This window comes from Anticarsia gemmatalis, chromosome 4, assembly GCF_050436995.1.
Source record: "Anticarsia gemmatalis isolate Benzon Research Colony breed Stoneville strain chromosome 4, ilAntGemm2 primary, whole genome shotgun sequence".
Taxonomy (NCBI): domain Eukaryota; kingdom Metazoa; phylum Arthropoda; class Insecta; order Lepidoptera; family Erebidae; genus Anticarsia; species Anticarsia gemmatalis.
Window position 1 is genome coordinate 9,356,354 of NC_134748.1, and position 13,529 is coordinate 9,369,882.

Genomic DNA, 13,529 nt, shown 5'->3' on the forward strand with positions numbered 1-13,529 from the left:
TTGGTTGATTTCTTGGACTTACATATGGTATTTTAGTATTAAAAATATACGTAAGTATTATATATATTATAGTATAACTTTTGGCTTAGTTTATGGTTAAGTTATTTTCGTACATGGCATGGCAACCATAGCACGTTCGCCGTCAAATGTCAATTTTCTGTCAAAACTCAAAAACGTCAGTGTCTTCGGACAATGTGATTGTAGGTTACATTATTAGAATAAAATCATAAATATTAGCAGAATTTATGTGAGAGTATAGCTAAAACCTTCGGGGCTAGTAAAGGAAACCAAGTTGAATAACCTACGGCTCAAGAAATATAGTATACTCGTCCGAAATGGCTGCAGCATACGGAATACACTTGGGCAACAGCTCAGCGTGTTTAGCCTCATATTCTAATGGTGCAGGTTTGATAATTGCTAATGATGCTGGAGATCGCGTGACCCCGGCAATTGTTGCACTCAACGGCACTGAATGGGAAATCGGCCTGCCTGCAAAATCAGGACAACCTTCGTCAAAGTCGATAATCAAACATAATAAGCGGCTTATGAATAGCGATTTCAATGCAGATGACTTAACCTACGTGGAGACGTCCTCATCTTGTCGTATTCAGAACGACGAAAAATTAGTTTACGAGTTCGAAACAAGTGAAACCACCCTTTTTTCAAATCCAGATAACATAGCCACTAAAATCTATGCAAAGCTATTTACTATTGCGAGTCACGCTATGAGTAATGAGGGAGACTTAAAACTAGTTCTGGCTGCACCACTCCACTGGTCCAATGCAAGCCGAGAGAGATTAGTAAAGTGTGCAGAGTTGGCTGGGTTTGATGTCCTTCAAGTAATAAGTGAACCAGCAGCAGCTCTCTTAGCATATAATATTGAAGAAAATACTGAAGATGTCAATGTCTTAGTGTACAGGCTTGGTGGTTCTTCATGTGATGCATCTGTAGTAAAGGTATCTGGTGGTTTTATGACTGTAGAGAAAAGTGTTTACCGCTCAGACTTAGGAGGGCAATGTCTCACTAAAGATCTAGCTGATTTTATTGCACAGGAGTTTAGACAAAAATGGAAACTAGACCCACAAGAAAGCAGAAGGGCTATGGCAAAGCTTCTGGTTCATGCTGATAACTGTAAACATGTCCTTTCAACATTGAACTCTGCACATGTATTTATTGAATCATTGTTGGATGGTGTTGATTGGAGTCAAAATGTATCTCGTGCCAGATTTGAAAATGTAATTTCATCAAAAATATCTTCATACTTGGAACCAGCCCAAAAAGTTATTGAAAGTTTTGGAGGCCCTATTCATAAAATAGTAATTTGTGGTGGTAGTATGAAGATACCAAAACTGCAATCAGCTATTGCTAATTTACTACCTGAAGCTGAAGTATTATCTGGTATTAGTCCAGATGAAGTTATAGCAGTTGGATGTTCCCGAGAGGCAGGACTACTCTCAGATATACCTGAATTTTCATTAAAAGACATGAATACAGAGGTTGAATTTTTAGGAAAAGATATTTATTTGAAGTATTTAGACCAAACAATACAACTTTTCAAGGAAGGAACTGCACCCTTTACACAGAATGTTCAAAGTATAGATGCAGGAGATGTTAAAAGTGTAAGTTTCACATTACATGAAGACCCAGACAGTGATGGGTTTGCTACAGAAACATTCAATGTAGAAAGCCTGACCAAACCCTTCACTCTTAGGGCTACATTACAAGAAGCAAACATTTTGTTACAAGTGGAATGACACTTCATATAATTTCATGCAATAAATACAATTTTTACAGAATTTTGTGTTTTTATTTGTAATTTTCAAATGAATACATTAAACCATTACTAGCTACATAAAACTAAACGAAAACAAGCACAATCTCTGGATTTATATTGTTTTCTCCCATTGCAATAAAGTTGAGATTACTGTCTACAGGATACAGTTATCCTGACTGTTTTTTTAAGATCCTGTATGCTAGGATCTGACATGGGATTAAACACTAATAAAAACATTTTATTTTTGTCAATGGCCTTCAGGGTTGTTCAGTTCTGCTTAATCCGAATAGAACATCGCTCGGATGTATCTGAACCGACTTTTAAAAGAGCGAAGACATTTTTATTTACACATCAAACCATAGAAAATAGCTGATATTATTTTGAGGAGCGAAGATTTGAAACGGCATGTGCCGGTTTTTAATCTTTGTTTATTGGATAGAGCTCTAGCTCACGCTCAGCACTCGGAAAGATCTGTCCTGTAGTGAATAGCAGCGATCCAATAAAGCATCTAAGATTAACAGAGATTAAGGCATGGTTGACTTGATTCGTAGATGGAATCGCTTAGAATCATTCTATTTAATAATCACTTGACTCGATTACCAACAAACCGATTATTAGAAGAATCTGTCTAGAGAGGGTCAACTCTAAAGTGGTCATAAACATTCTACATACACGTCCTGTCATTATTATGTCAAATAGTATTGTCTGTCAAAACAAACAAACATGCTTCAAAGAATTTGAATTTTGTCATAATATTACAGTTTATCACGTAACTACACCCTGTTTATTTTGATTATATAGGAAAATATGAAAGTGTTATTTATTTCATTGTTTTTAGCTTTATCATATTACGATGATATTCACGTAACCGCTTTATTTAACCCTAGTGATATTCGCAATCATCTAAGTTCACGCACACCGTATAGATTTAGAAGCAATAAAAATGATACAAGGATCAGATATCCCGGTAAGTACATAATATATTATATAAAGATTACTTGCGGCCGGTTGTACGTCCTGAAGATAAGTCAACCACAAAAACTGCTCTAGTCACACGTAAATGATTTGCAGTGAATTTTCTTGAAGATTGAATACAAAGTTTTGTAAATATCTATTACAGATTGCAAGGATTCCAAAATCTGGATGATAATTCGTCATGGAACAAGATTACCTAACAGTAAAGACATTACTGCAGCCCAAAGCCTTATAGACTTAAGAGATGAAATATTATTACAGCATACTAGTGGAAAAGGTATGAATATCGCATGTTTAAATCTGATACATTGTTAATACCTGAGTTTTTCAGAGAGTTATAATTTTATAACAATATTAGTGAATGGATTAGGTACTGGAGTACAACATTTTAATTGCTTATTATCCTGTTATGTTCTATCAACTGTTATTTTATAGTTTTATACTCTTGTAGTTATCCTGTTAAGGTTGTTGTTTGTACACTAAATATTATTGTATAGGTAACTGTAAGTGATACACTAACTGCTGTCTGACTATAATGGGATTTAACTGATTTATTGAATAGTGGAACATTACTGATATTCAATGTTGTATTTAAATAGTCACTGAATCTATTATAAAAATAAATTGCAGGTCAATTAACAAAAGAGCAATTAAAAAGACTAGAAGACTGGACTTCTGATATAGATGTGGACCATGGAAAGTATCTCACTACTGAGGGACAATTTGAAATGATAGACCTTGCAGATAGAATGCAGAATAGGTTTCCTCATGCTATTAAGCAGAAGTATAGCAACAAGACATTCTTGGTAAGGTTTTTTAATCTCTTGACTAGCTTCTTAATGTCTTACTTTTTTATAAAATACCATTTATGTTTATCGTAAGATATACCTGAAAATGTAATAATCTATACTAATATAATAAAGCTGAAGAGTTTGTTTGTTTGAACGCGCTAATCTCAGGAACTACTGGTCCGATTTGAAAAATTCTTTCTGTGTTAGTTAGTCCATTTATCGAGGAAGGCTATAGGCTATATAACATCACGCTACGGTCATTAGGAGCGGAGTAGCAATGAAAAATGTTACAAAAACGGGGAAAATTTTGACCCATTCTCTTAGGTGACGCAAGCGAAGTTGCGCGGGTCAGCTATATCTAAATATAATGTTGTTTATAATATAATATTTTAATTCCATCAAATGCTTATTATACAAAATAGTAAAGAAATTATTTTCTTTATATTTCAGTTTAGATACACAGGCACACAGCGGGCTCAACAAAGTGCAAGATACTTTACAACTGGTCTTTTTGAGAAGAAAGTTGCACAAGAAATCATATTCCCTCCAGTAAAAGAAGTAGACCTAGTTTTACGAGTAAATATCATTGAATTATTCATTTATTATTTGTTTATATCCCGAAACAACTATAAACTCCTTACTATGAGCTTCCTCTACACTCAGTTGCAATTTTTCAGTTTTACAAACACTGTGACAGGTGGCAAAAGCAAGTTAAGAAAAATCCAGAGACTTACAAGGAATCACAATTGTATATTAAAAGTCAGGAAATGAACGAGACTTTGGAGTCCTTGTCAGAAAGACTTGGTCTCACCAGAGTAATCAGCTTTGGTTTGTAAGACAATACTTGCTCTACTGTCGATGCTGAAGCTTGCATTGCTTTGCTACATTGTCACATACTCCATTTCCATATTTCAAAACTATATTTTTTGTACTGTATTTGCATATTCCATTTCCCATCTTGAGTATGCTGTTCCTTTATTTTATTTAGTACCAAGAGATATTAAACTTCACAGGCCTAAGACGTATGTGTAACATTCATGTGTATAAGTACTGTGGAACAATTGGGGCTAATTTGCACTAACATTACGTGTTGCATATTGTACATACAAATTTCATAGCTCAAACATAGTCAATGTAATCATTTCCCTTAGCCATATTGAGTTGGGGATCATTGCTATCTGCACAGTGCACATGGGTCCTGACACCTGACATGATTTGAGCTTGTTGCATTTAGAATTGAGTTGAACAGGGTACTTCTTGAGTGTATGCTTTGATTGAGCCATTGTTATGTAGGAAAAATATTAAAATATGTATTTTTAATAGAAACAGCAAACACATTGTACAAGTTCTGTGGATATGAAACTTCGTGGGACGCGCAACATAAAACATCGGCGTGGTGTGCCGCTTTTGATGAAGAGACAATACTGGTTTGTAGAATATTCTACAAATAATTATAAGTCATTATTGCTTGATGTTAAATATATAAAACATCTCTGTGCGATTCTATGCAATGGGTACCTCCATCAAATAGTTAGTTATATAGATCATCCTATTGCGATTCTGTGAAATACATTAAATGTAGTAAATAATTATCCTTGAGCATTTTGTTGATAACTAATTTTATTTGCTTTATCTTTTTAATCTGAATGATTTCAGCCGTTCGAGTACTACCACGACCTAAAAAAGTATTGGAAGGATGGTTATGGATATGAACTGTCGTATCAACAAGCCTGCATCTCCATCAAACACATGTTTGACAGTTTTAGGTAATATTTCACAATCTTTTTGAATTCATACTATGTTTGAAAGATGGAAACCCCATTTACACTCTCTACAAAAGTAAAACCTGTAGTAAACCTGTTCATATACAATGCGACATAAATCTTCAATATGCGTCGATTTAGGCACCACCAGTACATTCACAGGCAGCCATAAAATAATCTCAACTGTAACTGTTCTGTATATTGTTTCTGTGGCGCGGTCGGTCGTGTATGCAATTACCACGCAAGAGGTCTCAGGTTCGAATCCTGGGTTGGAGCAAAAAGTATTATCTGAGATTTTCTGTTAAGAATTTCCCAGATATTGCCCAGAGTTAAGAAGTGATTTATAGTCTCTTGCCTAGCTATAATAATTTCAGTCTTGAAGTTGTTTACTTATTAGATACCTAGTTAATGGCATATTTTTTTAATGTTTCAGAAATGACGCGGGTCCCCGAGCTACTTTCCTGTTCACTCACTCTGGGACGATACTGAAGATATTAACGTACCTCGGACTGTATAAGCCTGAGTTTCCATTGAACAGTACGTATAGAGATGAGGACAGGAAATGGAGGATATCCGACATCGACACCTTCGCTGCTAACTTAGCGATTGTTCTTTATAAGTAAGTTATTAGTGCTTTTGAAGTTCCACCCAACCGAACCCAAAGAGTAAAAGTGGGACCGTATTACTAAGTCTTTGCGGTCTATCCGTCTATCTTCTTATCATAAGACTACATCCTATGAACCATAATAGCTAAACAGCTGATTTCTTTCCAAACGATGCATTTGTGTGTAATTTTAACCTTACGTGTGTGAGTCCGACTGGCATTTATCAATTCAATATGCACCTAGTGACTAAATCAAATCTAATCAACACCTATCACCTACATTTACAGGTCGAAGTTATTTGATTAACTCAGAACCAAACTATAATATTTGAAAGATTCCCACTTTTACCCAACAGACTTCAACATGAAGTAATTTAAAAAAATAGTTCAAACCAGACTATTGACACAGAAAAGTTTTAAACAAAATAGAATGTAGGTTTAGAGAACTGTGGTCAAGGCGAAGTGATTAATCTAAATATTTTATTGTTATTCCAAGAAGTACATATACGTTTAAATAACGTGTGAATCACGCTCGTAACGAGACCAACACTGTTTTATTAACGAATGGTTCGTATCATTCAGTTACTTAATGACTGCTGTAAAAAACAATACGATCGGTAAATAGGTTAATATAAAAGGCATGTTTCTGCAAATAATTAACTTACAGACGTTTATCATTTTTGTTTCTTGTCTCTTTTCATTTTAGGATGCTTTGTTGAATTACAGGAAAATCTTAATAAAATAAGATCTTTCAGTTTATGACGGCAATTTTTGGTATAGATACCTAGTTATTGGTCATCCTAAGTTTACTATACCAGTTATTCAAGCCGTATTTGGAGCAGTCTAAGAAACATTTTTTTACTTCTATAACATAGCTCCTAGTTAAAAAAGAAAACTATTCTAAAAATAGCTGTACTAGCCCTACTTAATGACATTGATATATGATAATACTAGCTGACCCGTGCGGCTCCGCTCGCGTGAATTTCGTACTGTTGCTTATTCGTTTGAGCACGCGAATTGCGAAGCGCTCGATACACCTACACATAAAAATGCTAACAACTCTTTTGTCATCTAATGGTTATTTACGAAAGGGACCCGAAGGGCACACAATGTGACACAGGCTCAGGTAGGCCTGATTTCCTGTGGTTACCTTCTTTTCCGCTCTCGTCTGTATCCGTACCAGTTTACAGTGTAAAATATAATACCTTATTATAGACTGACCATTGCTTACCCGTCTGGATTCAGAATATTATTATAGCTACAGACAGACCTATCTGCGCCGGAGCTCTTCACACGCGTAATAATGTATACTTGAGATGATACGTCCGAAACCGCGTAACCCGTAATTATTTTATATATATCATCATCATAAAACTTACCACATAGTTGTTTCATAGCTATCCAATTTATTTCCTTATTGCAACCAATTAATTTGGTTATGTGTTTCGAACAACAGCGCCATCTGTTAGTTGCGGCGAACAACGACAACAAACGAAATTACTCGATTTGCCATCTGATCAAGGATATCCCGACCGCACCGGACCCACGTAAACCAACATTTTTGTGTAATATATCATACAACATTTATGTTTGAAAATCTTATAAATGTATAGCATGTTTCAAAGGTATTTTTTTTACAATAAAGCCATTAAAATTAATTAATTAGAAACAACATGCTTTGTTGCGCACTATAACGCCATCTATTGGTTGGTGCGAACAACAGGTATCGATATGGCGGGCGCCGCGTTTACTTTATTTATAAATGCGAATGTTGTGAAATGGATTGTAACGCCATCTATGGTCTCTATAGAGAAACGCAGGTTCAAACGATTTAATTACGTATTTTTTGCAATTTTCTAAAAATCTTTGAAATTTTATGCTATAAAAAGTATCCTAGAAACTGCTCCACTACTTATTCTATGCATATACCAAATTGCAGTGCATTCTATTCGGTAGTTTTTACGTGATAGCGACACATACAGACGGAGGACAGACAGACAGACAGACAGAAAAGAAAATTATAAATTGCAGATTCGGTATCAGTATCTGTTACTAAACATCCCCCATTGGTTTTTTTTTAAATATATTCAATGTACAGAATTAACCTCTCTACAGATTTATTATAAGTATAGATACGCAATATTTCCAGATGTAAAGAAGGCGACCACGTATTAGCACTTCATCAAGAAGACATAATCAGACTGCCGATGTGTTCCGAAGATCTATGCCCATTGAAGACATTGGAAGAGCATTTCAAAGATTCCCTCAATAATTGTGACTTTAACGAAATGTGCAGTCTGGAGCGAGGTGACGTCAAATAACATGTTAACATTGTTATATAAGTAAGAAACACTTATTGGAAAATATTGAAATACATTTGGCTTCATCGAGTTGAAAAGAGGCTTCAATACAGCTTTAGCTGCCTAAACAAAGCATTTAAAAGTTATTAAAGGTCATGTGATTTTAAATTCTATGATGAATAGAATTTAAAAGTAAGGGGGTAACAAAATTGCACACTACCAAGCTAAGTAAAAGAATCTTGTCATCTTGACAGATTTTCTATGAGTCGCGTAAGGATAGATAGCCATTAAATCAAAATTATTTAGCGAATAGAAATATCTGAATGACGGTAAATAATCTGCGTTGGACAAGGAACACTGCAAGTAGGCGACAATGCGAGAGATGGCAGTGTTATATTATTGCTTGACTGCTCTAGACGTGAATTCGTGATGTTACGTGTAACGAGTGCTTTATTGTATAGCTTATTTTTATAGTTATTAACGTATTGACATGTTATATAATAGCTAATGCTAATCTAGTTGTAATTATAAAGTTCTAGCATTCCCTAATTAAAAAGCATTTAAAACGCCCACTTTTGTTCTCTTTCTTAGTCATTGACAGAGCATTTGGTTTCGTAACAAATATTTATTTAACTTAGTAGATATTATTACCTGAAATTATGATTTTAAGGATATTTTCGTTAGTTCAATCCTCTTGTCGACTTCATATAAATACACAACCCAATTTATTATCATAAACAGGATGATTAAAATGAGCACTAATGCACTTATTAATGCTTATTTATGGTGACACATTCTTACATGTGTGAGCGTTCAAAGATTGATTTTGAAGTACATATGTTACTGTAAAAGCCCGGACTGTGGTAAATCCTAAGATTTTCCGGTATATCCTAAGATTTACCAACTCTCAATGGTAAAAGTCCGAACAATTCTTTTCTTTCGAACTTTTACCCCTATTCACTTGGTAAATCTTAGGATATACCTCAAGGGCAGGTAAATGTAGCTAATATAAAATAATTTTATAGTTATAAAGAAGGAGTTTTGGGCAAACCGACATGGGTAGGTTAGGTTAGAAGGCTGAGGTGGGAGCGAGCGAAGCGAAGCTCCCACCTCAGCCTTCGTGGTTATTTTTTTTCAAACCACCCAGAAGGAGGAGCCCCGCGAAGCGGGGCTCCGGCGACATCTTCAAACTCTCATTATAACTATATTACGGCATATAATTATATCCCTAGCAATATCATTATATTACGGCTCAAACACATGATAATCAACTTTTACCGTGTCGTTATGTAAATCCTAAGATTTGCCAATGAAATGGTGGTAAAAGTTCGAAATAAAAGAACGTTCGGACTTTTACCATTGAGAGATGGTAAATCTTAGGTTATACCGGAAAATCTTAGGATATACCACAGTTCGGGCTTTTACAGTAACACATATACTTCAAAAATGAGACAAAAGTTGTATAATGCGATAATTCCGACTTATTCGTCTATTATACCAATGATGAATACATTATACAGTTAGTTCGTTTTAGATGAGATGTCGCGCTGCTAACATGTTAATTGAATACTTGAAGAAAAAGTGGTGTAGAAGAACTCTTAGTATAAACTGAAAGGCGATAGTACAATATAGATTATATAGACTGAGATTACCGTAAAATTAAAGGAAAACATCGTGTACTTATTTGATAATGGGTACTGCATTGGATAGTAAACAGACTGTTAAAGATACCAAGAAATGCTAATTTAACGCACAATAATTAGGTCTCCGTTTTAATTTATTTTATAGGAATCAATAGTATAGTCCGACAACTGAGTAGAGAGTATTAGTGCAGAATCCGCGTGTGGGGGAAACAAGGAAAAATTCAAATCGTTATAGACCCGCAAACTTATGCAGTGGACGATTCCCTATTTGCTACGGCTACTTTCTTTTGAACATAGGCCTCAATCTCAATATTATACTCTAGATCAGTGGTTCCCAACCAGTAGTCCGCGGACCACCAGTGGTCCGTGGAAGTCGAAATATGGTCCGCGAATGATTATAAAATTTTACATTTACGGGATGATTAACACACTTTATTTTTAATATACTTATATAGTGGTCCCTGCTAAAATAAATATTACAAAGGTGGTCCCGGACTAAGAAAAGGTTGGGAACCCCTGCTCTAGATAAACCGTGCCTTCCAAGGCCCTCTACTAAGTTGTCAGACTATATTAACATGCCAGTATGAAGACTGTAAGTTTTATGTAGAAATATTATTTAAATTAATTTAAGTATTAGACGTGTATATTATTTTGTTGTTTTCAGAAACAAACATAATAAACATTGTACTGAATTATATACAGAGAACAGTATCAATAGTGACGGAACATATTGTTGAATTGTATACAAATATTGTAAACGTGTTTAATCTAAATATTGATGAAGACATTCACGAATAGTAAGATAAACTTTGTTGAGTTATATTCGGCAAGCAATAAAAATGCTATAAATATGTATAATTGTTAATACACATATTAAACCAAACAAACGTTGTTTATTTCTAAATATAATTTCAACCCTAAAGAAATGGAGTCCCTATATCGTTTAATTAAGAATTTAAATGCTTCTAGATAGACATACGCAAGGAGTAAAAAACACTTACATCTTTAATGGCCAAGTTATCGAATTGTGTTATGTTTCTAGCGTGACGAGTTGAATTTTGAAAGATTTAAATCATCTACTTCTTAAATTTCATATCTGACCCTCCCTCCTCTTAGGCTTACTACTTTAATCAGAATACAATAAAAACAGGAACTCATGATTGCCGAAAAGACGAGATAATATTGGTATATATTGAATCACGATATAATTCAATAGGTGTTGGTAGCGAGAAGTTAGTTAATTGTCCATGTTGGCTTTGGTTTCGCACAAGCTAAAGTGGTCCCGCGCTAACTTAACACCGAACTTCAATCAAACTTATCGCGCTGTAGTTGAAAGCTTTGATGAACTCCTTATTCCCTAATTCAGTGGCTCTCAAACTTTAGTAACCCTTACGAAGTCGGATTTATTTCTTATTTACCTAAATATACCAAAGTGTGCATTGTTAGATAATATAATTAAATAATATGTTCGCCATCTTACTTGTTTTAAATATCAAGATTTTAGAAAAAAGCGGCTGATCTATATTTGGTTTACTTACTAATTCGTCTAATAATTGGGAACTCAAACTCATGTCATCTCAAAGATTGTTATACTATTACTGTTGGTACCTCAATTTCGCAAAGGGTTGCCCTTTGGTTGATAACCGAAGCATTTGGAAATTATTATGCTCGGCTTTAATGCAGTGAATTTTATTTTAAAGGTAAATACCTAATAATGTTAGTTCAGAAAGGGAGTCGCTACAAAACAAGTTATATAGAATCCTCTTGCAACGTTTTCGTGATCGCAACCGATAAACAACTTGAAAATCTCGACATTACATACCTATAACAAACAAGTATTTTATTATTTTGAAACATTTGACACAATACAACGTTCCGTTTAAGTAGATAGATACATCCCACGCCTCCGTCTTGATGATCCTAATCCCTTACTGTCGACTTAAGACACCCTCAGTAAGTGGCAGATCGTTTCTTACTGGTTTCTATGTAGAAATTGAAGCAAATACGTGGTTTAACCTATTTGTATTATAGGTAAGTAGGTATGTATAGTATGTACCAAAGGGTTGTTCTTCTTTGAAGGTCTACAACTTGGGTGACATCAGTTTTTAAAAGAAGGGTCACCGAAGAAATACAATGAATAGAAAATACAACAAAATTAATTTGATGATCTTTGATGCCTAGAAAGTTAGAAAAAATATTTTAATTTCTAAATCTAAAGCAGTCCTTGGTCTATAATGCAAACTCGACTGCTCGTTATGAAACGCAGTAGGTATGAGTTATTTTATGATTGCAATTAAGTCCGATTGAAAAAAAATAACGCTTGTTTATAAAACTCTATTTCGAATTACATTATCACATTTAACACGGGGTCTCCCTTGAGGTAAATACAAAAATAGTAAAGTCCGCAACAAAATTCTACGTTAACGACCACATTTCAGTCCGTCATAAAATATATCGGACTTGCAGGAGGATTCTACATTGTACATATCATGTAAAGCTCTCCAAAGGTTTACTTGCTCGTAAATAAAATAGTTTCACTACAAATTGCATAAAATACAAGGAATTTGATATGAATACTGGAAGTATGGCGTGATGACTGCCTCTTTAAATTCATGCAACCTATTATGACACGAAATATATCTCATGCATACATTATTGTATATTCCCTTGCGTGTAAACACCATTAAAAGTGAAAATGTTGTTGCTTTTAACGTCGCCAGCTGTGACGCAAAGGTACGACACATGCTCAAGACTTGCGTGAATAAATGTTGAATTGTTGATATTGAAGAAAACCAACTAAGTATTACCGAATAACAAGAACAAAAATCCACCACATCGTTTTATCCAAGGTTCAAATAATTCTTTGTAAATGGTTAGCAAGAAGTTAAGTAAAAAACGCATTTTTGTTGTCTTATAAATGATTTTACTTTACGAAATAGCATTTTTGTAATGAGGTTGTTTAATGATAGGTACTCCAATAAAAAAATCGATTAATAATTTTAAAAAAATAAAGGCCAATTATCTCAAAAAAATATGTAAACGAGCCAATAAACAATAAAAAAAAAGTATTTTATGAAGAAAGGCCAGTATCAATTTCGGAAGCTAAGTAAAGAGGTTGCTTAAATAAATCTATTTTATTGCCTTTCATTAACTTCAAAGCATTTCAATGAACTAGCATTTAAACTTGCAATTTCCTTCCCCTGAAAGCTTTGATTAGTTTACTATCAGGAATTTCACAACCGAAAAGTAGGTAACTGCCGCATCGATTTCTACGAATGATGGTAATCCATTGTTGCATTTAATAGCTCTTTCCTTTACACCATTGATTTACATTACATTGGTAAATGTTATTTGGTTTAGTCTGTAAAGGATCAATCGAACCCGGAATCGTTACCGCAAATTACAGTATTTGTGTTTTCCTATATGTCTAAAGTTTAAGCACATACATGATTATACAAAAAATCTATATCACTGGTTTGACATAGGTATAAGTAAGCAAGTAATAAAAGGGAATATTTTAATATGAAGTCAGGCAACGTCTTACATATCCACCTACTTATTCATTCATAAAAATATGTAGAATTTTGTACAATGACTTCTTCGATAACGTCTGCATTCAACGTTATAAGTATCTTTTATTGGAAATGGGAACGGGAAGGTAGAGATATCTTCGAATACG

The 13,529-nt window shown here is 34.3% G+C and overlaps 2 protein-coding genes across 4 annotated transcripts; both read left to right on the plus strand.

Moving 5' to 3' along the window:
- The first annotated feature begins 147 nt into the window (after nucleotides 1-147).
- On the plus strand, nucleotides 148-1,796 carry LOC142972473 (heat shock 70 kDa protein 14). The gene has a single exon (XM_076113639.1). It carries the CDS (start codon nucleotides 336-338, stop codon nucleotides 1,752-1,754), a length of 1,419 nt encoding a protein of 472 aa, XP_075969754.1. The 5' UTR covers nucleotides 148-335; the 3' UTR covers nucleotides 1,755-1,796.
- A 662-nt stretch (nucleotides 1,797-2,458) lies between these two features.
- On the plus strand, nucleotides 2,459-10,727 carry LOC142972474 (multiple inositol polyphosphate phosphatase 1-like). 3 transcript variants are annotated; one of them, XM_076113642.1, is made up of 10 exons: nucleotides 2,460-2,741; nucleotides 2,895-3,026; nucleotides 3,380-3,555; nucleotides 3,991-4,116; nucleotides 4,218-4,368; nucleotides 4,864-4,967; nucleotides 5,197-5,306; nucleotides 5,737-5,922; nucleotides 8,057-8,249; nucleotides 10,515-10,727. In XM_076113642.1, the coding sequence occupies exons 1-9, from the start codon at nucleotides 2,582-2,584 to the stop codon at nucleotides 8,226-8,228; spliced, it is 1,317 nt and encodes a 438-aa protein (XP_075969757.1). In that variant the 5' UTR covers nucleotides 2,460-2,581; the 3' UTR covers nucleotides 8,229-8,249; nucleotides 10,515-10,727. The 3 variants fall into 3 exon arrangements, with proteins under 3 accessions (XP_075969758.1, XP_075969757.1, XP_075969756.1); XM_076113643.1 differs by lacking the exons at nucleotides 8,057-8,249; nucleotides 10,515-10,727 and adding an exon at nucleotides 7,364-8,049 and having other exon boundaries at nucleotides 2,459-2,741; XM_076113641.1 differs by having other exon boundaries at nucleotides 8,057-10,727.
- Nucleotides 10,728-13,529: the final 2,802 nt, after the last annotated feature.

Excerpts from the sequence above, each read along its gene's own strand:
- LOC142972473 (XM_076113639.1), top strand. The coding sequence starts at position 336 with ATGGCTGCAGCATACGGAATACACTTGGGCAACAGCTCAGCGTGTTTA.
- LOC142972474 (XM_076113641.1), top strand. The coding sequence starts at position 2,582 with ATGAAAGTGTTATTTATTTCATTGTTTTTAGCTTTATCATATTACGAT. Across the intron at positions 4,968-5,196 it reads TTGATGAAGAGACAATACTG|CCGTTCGAGTACTACCACGA; the intron begins GTTTGTAGAATA and ends GAATGATTTCAG. Across the intron at positions 5,307-5,736 it reads CACATGTTTGACAGTTTTAG|AAATGACGCGGGTCCCCGAG; the intron begins GTAATATTTCAC and ends TTAATGTTTCAG.